The sequence below is a fragment of the Sebastes fasciatus genome, chromosome 7, assembly GCF_043250625.1.
Source record: "Sebastes fasciatus isolate fSebFas1 chromosome 7, fSebFas1.pri, whole genome shotgun sequence".
Classification (NCBI taxonomy): domain Eukaryota; kingdom Metazoa; phylum Chordata; class Actinopteri; order Perciformes; family Sebastidae; genus Sebastes; species Sebastes fasciatus.
Window position 1 is genome coordinate 33,068,148 of NC_133801.1, and position 9,994 is coordinate 33,078,141.

Below are 9,994 nucleotides of genomic sequence, written 5' to 3' on the forward strand. Positions count from 1 at the left end.
CTTTTTGATGGTCAAAATCCCTCAGCTCATTTTAGAACATAAATGAATACAAAACCATATTATCCCTTTATACTGAGGCCATTCAAACATAATGGTCTGCATGGTTAATGATTGCCAGAGGTACATTTTGGTGTACACTGGTCAGACATTGTTATGACCTTTGAGAAATTGCAGGTTGTGCAAATCAAATAAAGATAAGACTTTGACTCCACATAGCACCCAAAGCGTTCCTAAATGTATCGGGTGATGCAATTACGCAACTGTACTGATCAACCCACCTGTGCTCATCATATAAATTCTCCGGTGTCTGCACTTGTGGCTTTGCACTGCACACTGCTTCCTACTGTCATCCACCACAGCACAGGAACAGCCAACCACATCCAACTGGAACCATGCAGCCTGCCGAAGCCACACTAAACAGAAACAGCCTGCACTTGGCTCTGCGACGATACAGCTCAGCTGTCAGTGACATGGAGCAGACCGTTCTCCTGCCCAGCATGCTGCGAGATGTGCCTTCTGATGAGATGTGGGACTGTGAAACAGCAGAGGAGTCCTGCAGAGACCTGTATGGCAACTATCTGATGCTCAAGGCCATAAGAAACACAGTGGAGAACAGCCTGGTTCTGCTGAATGACAACAAGGCCAAGAACACAGCGCTCAACAAGACCCTGGAGCCTCTCTTGGACACAGATCCTCAAGCTCTCTTCCGCTTCCACCTGACAGGACTGTTTTCTGTGATGAGTGACCTCACCAAGAAGACCCAGAGCCTCACTGGGAAATATATGGACATCATCGGAGTGGCAAATTAAAAAAACATGCAAGATAAATGGACATCAAGCAATATATCTGGTTTGTACATGTGCTGTATATGTAACAAAGTCACCTGAACATGTCAAATGTCTGAACGGTTTATGCTCAGTGACCCAATGCTTCTAACTTAATGGATATGGAACAAAAGTACATTGTCAATACTGATCAATTCTATCTCTTCATTTCCTTACTGTAATAGTCCCTTGGAAACTATGGTTTGAAGATATGGCAAATGCTGATTGATTAAATGATCATGAAACAACACAAGTGTTCTAGGCTTGATTAAACACAAACTCATCATCATGCTCACAAATACAGAAATTTTAGTCAGAAAATGTTGAATTCAGGTATTTTTTATTTACATAACAATATTTCACACAATAAATGACAGAAAGATTTCACAAAAAGACCACTCAAGACAGATGGTAGTCTGCAAGTGTTTTCTCTCTTCCTCCCTCTTCCATCTCATCAGCCGCCGACACTTAACGCACAGGATGGAAAGGCTCGACGATCTCTGCAAAGGTCTTTTTTTCTGGGGAGATAAAAGAAACAGAGAGAAACCACTTTATTACACACATACATAGTTCCACCATGTTGTCAAATTCTATGTGAAGACTTACAGATGTCCAATTGTACTTCAAACACGACAGAAAGTATGGAACAAACTACACAGCATGGGGCTTCCCTCATATTGAGCATGTTTTAAGATCTGTTATCAGCCTATGATAGCGGTTAGTGATGGTAGAATATATGAAAAATAAAATAAGGCACATAGGATAATGTGCAATAGAATAACAGAACATACAGAAACAAAGTATTACAAATATGCTGGATACTAAAATATATTCTGCATATATATATTCTGAACACTGCATGCTTCTATTATTAAATTAACAAATAATTCCAGCACTGCAGGTCCTTCTTTGACCTATCGTTGCCCTGTGTTTGATGTCCAATTACACAGAGAGGTGGATGAAGTGGGGCAAATCAGTGTCCCTTCCCAAACATGAATAATTATTAAATATGAAGAAAAGTGCATCAAACATTAAACATGAATACAGCTGTATTGTTGGGTTCTTGTTAGAGCAAAAACACAGAAAATGCACTTACCCTTTGCTGCAAATTCCTCTGGGTGGAGTCTGATATATTCGTTCATATCTCGATCAAGTTTGGCGAAAGTGAAATTTTCATATTTTGAAATGTGGTAGCCGATGAACCAACCAATTGTTGCCAATAGGACTTGTCGGTGAACACCTAAAAATGAAAAAAGGGGACAAATGATGATTGTGTTTTTAGCACACAACATGACAGTACCATAATAAGAGCTTTACAATGAAAGGACAAATAAATGCTTTCATTGTGCTCATGTGGGATCACAGGCTTGCACCTTATGCTTTTCAAAATAAGAGGGAACAATTTTCAGAAAGTTCAATTTAGGTCTTTTTTTTTACTGGTGCTACCAGGTACTGGAATGATGTCAAATTCAAAACTATAATAAAGAAAGAAACGAGGCAAGTAGACTAGGCTACATCAGATTGAATGTACAGTTTGGATATTAAAAAAAAGCTCTTAAATGAAAATAATCCCCATAAAACATAGTCTGGAAATGTTGTTGAGTGAGTTTATTGTTCATTCTGTGTTCAATAAAGCTGATACGATGCATGCTAACATTACTAAGCGACTCTCTATATCTGTCTAACGTTAGAGGAAATAAAGGACACAATCAGCTATCACAACGTGATGTCATAACAAGTTACTGCTCTGTTATGACACAACTTATTGATTATATGCTTAGTGCAGCAGTTTGTATGCATTTTGATTAAATGTCACATACGCTTAAAGAGAGAAGTGCAGCTCCGTAGACCAGATGAAGTGTGAAAGACGGATAATAAACAAGCTGACCTGATTTCATCGGCGGCCTGTGGTTGATGGCGTTCTGCAGCATGGCGGTGCACCAGCCGACCCCGGCCAGCCACACAGAGTTCCTGTTGAGGACTCCCGGAGGAGGGAGACCTCTTCCCTCGTCTGGTACCAGCCCCATGGCGACAGATTCACACTTCAATTCAGAAATCTAAGTGACCTCCCGGCTGCCTGCGCTTACTTCTCGGCGATCACCTCTCGTAGGAAGTCAAGGGCATGGTGTGCAACCGAATGAAACGTCCGGGCACAAGCAACAAGAAGCGCTTCAGTTCCGCCTATTCTGTTTCCTAGCAACCAACGCCAGAAGAATATACATTACATTTAGCAATGGTTATTACTTTCAGATAATTGATTAGTTTGTATTATAAAAATAACATAAAGATAACACTCTTACCCACACATGTTAAAGGGAATATTTAGGCTCGCTGTCAGCAGCTGAACCACTACTAACGTTACCACTAGCCTAGCTAATGTTGCTAGCTAGCTTAGCTAGTAACAGTTAGCATTAGTAGAAGCTATTGTAGGCTAGCACTGTACAAGGCCTATGGAAAGGAGGCTAGGGCACGCATCATCAACGCGTCACATCTTGGGGGGTTTGACACATGCGCAGTAGAATCTGGTCTGCACTCACTGCAGAGATTGAGCCAATCGCAGCTTCAGTTAAACTGCGCATGCGTCATACCCACGACCCGTGACCTGGCCACCTCCTATAGGCCTTTGCTGCTGTAGCCGGACGCTATGTGGAGTATGTTGGAGTAGTCTTAATATTAATAATAACGTTGCAAAAGCCAGATGAATTGCCCCTTTTATTAAGTTGTTGCCTCATCATGTCTGTCATAACTAGTTTTTGCTCTATATATGCATCTTTGTATGTGGTCTAGATAATATAGGCTAGATATTAACGTTAAGTTCTACAACATGTTCTGAGCTGAGCAGCCTGCTGCCATGGTTACTGTTGGCTGCACAGCCGACAGATACAAAACTTTATGGAATAAAAAGTGTATTCTTTATGAAATGCAGTGGAATAAAAATAATATAACATTTAACAACGTATAACTGCATTAGTTAAAACTACTCAGAATAGCGCTGAAGTGCAGCACTTGATTAGATGTATGAGTTTCTTTTCTTCTTCTTTAGTGTTGGCCAAACCATCTTAGAGGTGCATTACCGCCAGCATCTGGACTACTGGAGGGTGGAACAGGAGATTGTGCAGAAACAAAATAAATACAATAAAAATAAAAAATAAAAAATAAAAAATAAAAAATAAAAAATAAAAAATAAAAAATAAAATAAAATAAAATAATAATACAATAAAATAAAATAAAAATAATAATACAATAATAATAATAATAATGATGATGAAAACTCTAGATTCGTTTAACTAAATCAGTTTCTCAGTTTCTCTTAAAAACTGAATAATTTCACAGTATATGTTATCTGCTGTATTCCCCAATAGACCTGACAATGCAAAGTCTTGATGTTTTGCCTTCCTTAGTGACTGTACAAGGTGATTCCTCTGGATACTGTAATTCCTGCAGTGTATCAGTACATGGTCGACAGCTTCTGGTTGATTACAATTTGTGCATTTCCCAGTTGGGTATGAGTTAGTTTGCATGTGAACTGATGACATCATTGAGTGCAGTCCTCCTCCTCCTCCTCCATCAGACAGGCTGCTGAGCTGAGCTGCCTTGCTGCTGAGGAGACCCAGCCAGAGGAATGATGCCCTGCCCAGCAGTGGCTCTGCCTGTTTGATGAGGTGACCTATGCATACCAAGTAGTTCTCAGTCCGGGGATCTCCCCGTGTTTTTGGTAAGTGAAAACTATTTACAGACTCGATCCGCAGGCTGACTTAGATCTTCTCTCCTGCATCTGCAGACAGTATCTAACCAAGATGGCTCTAGAGTCCTCCGGTAGCTGCTAGCTGCTACTGCTGCTAGCTGCGCCCTAATGGCATCAACCATCAACCCGGACTGGACATGAAGCATTAAGAGGAAGAAATGTAGCAGTAACTCAGATGAAGTGTGTGCAGAATGCTACAATGTTACTTTACATTACTAAACCAGATAGAAGGGCGAAGCAGGAAATGCGACACAGGGAACAATTTGTATGGAAGCGATTCCATCTGAATTAAACCCTCAAATCTGGCTCATCGGATCCACGTTGGCATTCAGGGATTCATTTCGTCTCTCAAGCAACAGTTTGATTTCTTTAAATGTTTTTTTTTAACAGCGAGATATGTAGTTTTCACGCCCGTCTAGGCCAGCCTCTCAGTGCTGCAACCAGAACGAATATAACGGTGCTGCAGAGAATACTAATATTATACATCACTGTCTCCGGTTACACGCAGCTCACACGTCGCTGTGTTGTTTGTGGACGCTGACAAAAGAATGAGAGATCCATCAGCTAGACTTCTGTGCATCATGTTGCAGATTATTTACTCAAACAGTGTTTGGAGGCTCCGTGGCTCCTTTATCCCTCCTAAAGGGTGCACGGCTCCCTAAAACTGCGCTAAGCAAGACACACCAGGACTCTCAGGTTGTACAATGTGCACATAGAGCCCATCATATGATGTGAAAATTAGGAAAAACCAGTGGAGAAGTGAAATAGAAGCGCTTCCTTTGTGTAACTACATATTGTTGTTCCCAAAGTTCAGAGTGTGCTCAGTGTTGGAGGCTTTAATGATGGAGCATCTATGACAAAACACTATTTAATACAATATGTAGGCCTATTTTGTGCTTGATGTGAGTAGCCTATGGAGGTTAAAGCAGCAGTAGGTAGAATTGGACCATATCAAAAAAGTTATTTTTAGAAAACAGTCACTATATCCTGACAGTAGTGCATGAGACAGATAATCTGAAAAAGAATCATCTGCCTCAGTGTCCTCAGATGCTCCTAAAGGCATCTGCAAGATTTCACAGACTGGAGGAAAACAGCCAATCAGAGCCAAGCTGGAGCCTTGCCATCTCTGAGCAGCTGTCGATCACTCGCAAACTCCAATCAAATAGTCAAACTAGGCAGTACTGATCAAATATGAATCAATATTCTGTTACTGTAATGCCTATTTCTTGCCTAAAATGTTTTCGGAAACATCTTGTAGTGTACTGTTGTAGCTGTAAAATGAGAAAGTTTGTGACCCAGCAGCCATGTTGAGATCAGTTGAGGAAATACCAATACTCATTTTTACAGCTAAACAGTACAGTACAAGTTGTTTCTGAAAACATTTTACGTGGGAAATAGGCATTACAGTAACAGAATATTGATTCATATTTGATCAGCGCTGCCTAGTTTGACCGTTGCGTTCAGGGTATTTGTGCAACTGAGCTAGATCTGAATTCAAATTTATATACTGAAGCTCTGAACCAGGGCATAGTGAACTCAAAATTCCTCTGATTTGTGTTAGTGAAGATTATTCAGGTCAGGTTCACCAGTTTCACAACAGTTTGGTAGTTTCCTCATCATCTTCACTATCTGTCCTCTGGACTTTTCAGAATTGTGTCAGTAGCATCAACATCTGCCAGAGACAAATGTGATCACTTTGGTCAATTGCAATGATTTAATGTTAATGCATTTACTTATCACTGTTTCTTTTGTCCCTTTATTCTTCACAGTTTAGCATGAGTATGGAAGATTATGACTACCTGTTCAAAATAGTTCTGATAGGAAATGCCGGAGTTGGGAAGACATGCCTTGTCCGGCGCTTTACTCAGGTTTGTATAAGTCAGAGCTTATGAGTTTGGAGTTATTAAATGACAGAGTATTATAGTATCAGACTGTATGTTTATGGTTTTGTTTTAGGGCCTTTTCCCACCTGGACAAGGGGCTACTATTGGAGTAGATTTCATGATTAAAACAGTGGAAATCAAAGGGGAGAAGGTCAAGGTACACACAGTTTTAAACTATTTTTAAATATATAATCAGATGTCTTTATGTTTTGTAATAATTTGGATGGAAAGTTGCTCATTTCATATATTGTGTTTTCCAGCTGCAGATATGGGACACAGCTGGACAGGAGCGATTTCGCTCCATTACTCAGAGTTATTACCGTAGTGCCAACGCCCTCATTCTTACGTACGACATTACCTGTGAGGACTCCTTCAGGTGCCTTCCAGAGTGGCTGAGGGAGATTGAGCAGTACGCCAACAACCAGGTGGTGACTATATTAGTCGGTAAGAAGCTCTACCTTGTTCTTTAATAACTGATAGACCTCTTTTATCATCAGGCTCATTGTTCATTATGAGAACACTGTGAATAATAGTGTGCACTATATTTTACTGGAACTGGCCTGGTTTTCAGAGCCCACTTAAATGTGAGCATGAATCACCGAGCTGATGTCAGAGGCTGCTTCTGAATAGATTTGCAAAACTCAAAGTCAGTGTTGTTATTGTGTGATTTCACTTCTCAGGAAAGAAATAATTTTTTGTCTGGAATAAAAAGCTCACGCGATGTCTTTGCTTACATCCATCCCAAACATGCATGCACATACCTACACCTCCACTTCCATATGTCACACGTACACCCACCACCGTTCAGAAAGACAATCTGTGCTGTGATGCACATTCTTATGTATGCTGTGTTCACACCAAGAGCGATGCAAACTTTTCGCGCGGCGCGATGACATACAAAGTTAATGCAAAGACGCCAATAGATGCGAATTTGCGTCGGGCAACGGGAGTGACGCAAACACGCAAAATTTGCATCATGTACAACATGTAACATGTACAAAGCAGCAACAGTGGATATTTCTTCCACAGTCGATGGCTGAAATGGTGGAAAGAAAAGTTGTTGGTATCTATGGAGACAAGCTCCTTCTCTTCTCCGGCGTGTCTCGTGTGAATAACACAAATTATACCGCCGGTCCAACATGTGCGAGTAAAGCGAGGCGGAAATTTGCTTTGCTCTTGGTCTGAACTCAGCATTACTTGTTACGCATGTTGACAGATGAATGTTACATGTCTTCCAGGTAATAAAATAGATCTGGCAGAGAAGAGAGAGGTTCTGAGACAGAGGGCTGAAGACTTCGCTGAGGCTCAGAGCATGCTCTATCTGGAGACCTCGGCCAAAGAGTCCGACAATGTTGAGAAACTTTTCCTCGACCTGGCCTGCGAACTCATTCGAGAGGCCAAGCAGAACAAGCTGGATAACAATGACACTGCCCCAATGCCCGGTGAGGGTAAAGCCATCAGTTACTTGAGCTGCTGCAACCTCAATTAGAGAGAGCTCACACTTCTGGCCATGGTAACTCAGTAGCCATTGACTGTAGAGGGCAGGTGGCCGAGCCCCAATGCCTCCGTCCCTCTAAAGTGGCACAAAGCCACTTCTTAGTCCCGTCATTTCTAGTCCCATGCCTTTTTTAAGATGTACAAGGGAGTTAGTCAACTAAAGTTTGGCCTTCCAGGAACAAGCATTTTAGATGCTGCCAGTATGGAGAACTTTGTCCTCAATGCAACAGGATGTAAAGTATGCCTGCCTGATGCATCCAGGAATCTGAGTAGGGCTCCATTTTTTCTCCTCTTCATAGTGAAATGGTAGAATTTCCCTGTTTGGGCTTTATGATCCATTTCCATTAAACATCAATATTCACCAGCAGTATTACGTGAGTAAAAAAGTTCTACCAGGTATTTTGTTACAGATTCCACATAGCTGACAACAAGTGTCGTGATCATTGGAGGTTATCAGTAAATGGTAACAATATGTTTACACACAGTAGGTTTTTGAGATTACCAAGTCTGATCAAGTTGCAAAAAAGTTTTGCAAATTTACCCTAAAATCTGTTGCACAATCATTTATTCCCCCACTAGTTTCTTCTGCTCTGAGAATTGCATAAAATTTTATTAACTTTCATAATCTCATTTCTGAGTAGTTCTTTGCACCCGTCATTACAAACTGTGAAATATTTGTTCCCGATAGATTTTTACTTGCTGCTAAAATATGTTTTTGTGTCAGATAACATAAACTGAAACACACGTATAAATACTACATTGAAACAGTATTCTGTGACGCCATTATTATTATTTTTTAGCATACTTGCAGTGCTTGCAATTAGTCGGTTGATATAGTATGAAGCAGTTGGAAAGACCTCAGATATTGTCAGTCATCAGTAGAAATTATAAACCGTTTAATCAATTGACTCTTTTATTTGACTGTCAGCTGTTTCTTTTATCCATAGACGTGAATATTTCTGCCTTTGTTGTTGCTGCCTAGCCATGAAATTGTATCACTTCTTATTTGTTTGAAGGGGTATGTTCATGTAGTTTCGTATATGACTTGTACTTCATATGCTTTTATTGTGGAATTTATTGATTGTCCAGCATGTTTTGCCATAATTTGTAGTGTCTAACTTTATCTTTCATATATTTGCCATAATTGTAATGTACTGTATTGCACAATGCCATATACTGCACACTTATTATTTTTATTGTAACATTTTGTCTTTTGTTGTACAGACTTGTAGTACATCTTGGCACTTTGCTTTTATACTTTATATTTTCAGTAATCCCTTTGTACAACTGGCGAGCATTTTGTTTTGCCTTTTACCTTAGATTTAACAGCAGTGATTTATTGTTATTCCTTTGCATCTTCTTGTTAACACAATATGGGAAATACAAAGGAAAACACTATTGGGATGTTGTGCTTCTTTTCCTTTATGTGTACAAAATAAACCCTAAAAAATACTCTGTATAACATTAAATAATTACACTAAATATCGTGCATTTGTCATGTTATTATTGCTTATGGACAATTGTTGCAATGACTATACACTGCCCTCCCTTGGTGACCAGGATTAATTACATCTCTGCGTACGTCGAAAATTTTATTTTGAAATGATTTACCGGAAGTGTGTATGCTATAAGTGCATTGACGCTACTTTGACTCATTCTATGTTCCTGCTGTCGCCACTAGAGGGCAGCAAACACTCCTGATTTTAAATACACAGATCAACATCTCCTAGCATCAACATAGAGGTCGACTCAGGAACTGATAATGCTTAACTTGACCTGTGTATTTAAAATCACAAGTTTTACTGCCCTCCAGTGGTCACAGGTAGGAACTGCCTTAAAGCAATAGTTAAACTACCGTTGCAGACTTAACAATTAGTAGGAATAATACAGTTATCAATACTGATTATATTCTTTTGAGGTATCAATAAGGCATTTATGTGTTGATAATAGTATCGGTATTTCTAATGTATACTTTGTTATAAAACAATGTAAAGCCCTGCATCATGTAATGTGCTAAGAAAGTTTACATTTCCCAAAAGTGTCAT

At 39.9% G+C, this 9,994-nt stretch overlaps 3 protein-coding genes across 3 annotated transcripts; 2 read left to right on the plus strand and 1 right to left on the minus strand.

Annotated features, from left to right (window-relative positions):
• The first annotated feature begins 308 nt into the window (after nt 1-308).
• Nucleotides 309-1,077, plus strand: thrsp (thyroid hormone responsive). The gene has a single exon (XM_074640394.1). It carries the CDS (start codon nt 393-395, stop codon nt 807-809), a length of 417 nt encoding a protein of 138 aa, XP_074496495.1. The 5' UTR covers nt 309-392; the 3' UTR covers nt 810-1,077.
• Nucleotides 1,078-1,147: 70 nt separating this feature from the next.
• On the minus strand, nt 1,148-3,248 carry ndufc2 (NADH:ubiquinone oxidoreductase subunit C2). Its single transcript, XM_074640395.1, has 4 exons — nt 3,125-3,248; nt 2,713-3,017; nt 1,921-2,064; nt 1,148-1,342 (listed from the first exon to the last, which is right to left on the minus strand). The coding sequence occupies exons 2-4, from the start codon at nt 2,849-2,851 to the stop codon at nt 1,293-1,295; spliced, it is 333 nt and encodes a 110-aa protein (XP_074496496.1). The 5' UTR covers nt 2,852-3,017; nt 3,125-3,248; the 3' UTR covers nt 1,148-1,292.
• A 1,132-nt stretch (nt 3,249-4,380) lies between these two features.
• Nucleotides 4,381-9,431, plus strand: rab30 (RAB30, member RAS oncogene family). Its single transcript, XM_074640418.1, has 5 exons — nt 4,381-4,539; nt 6,339-6,437; nt 6,526-6,609; nt 6,713-6,896; nt 7,691-9,431. The coding sequence occupies exons 2-5, from the start codon at nt 6,345-6,347 to the stop codon at nt 7,939-7,941; spliced, it is 612 nt and encodes a 203-aa protein (XP_074496519.1). The 5' UTR covers nt 4,381-4,539; nt 6,339-6,344; the 3' UTR covers nt 7,942-9,431.
• The last annotated feature ends 563 nt before the right edge of the window (nt 9,432-9,994 follow it).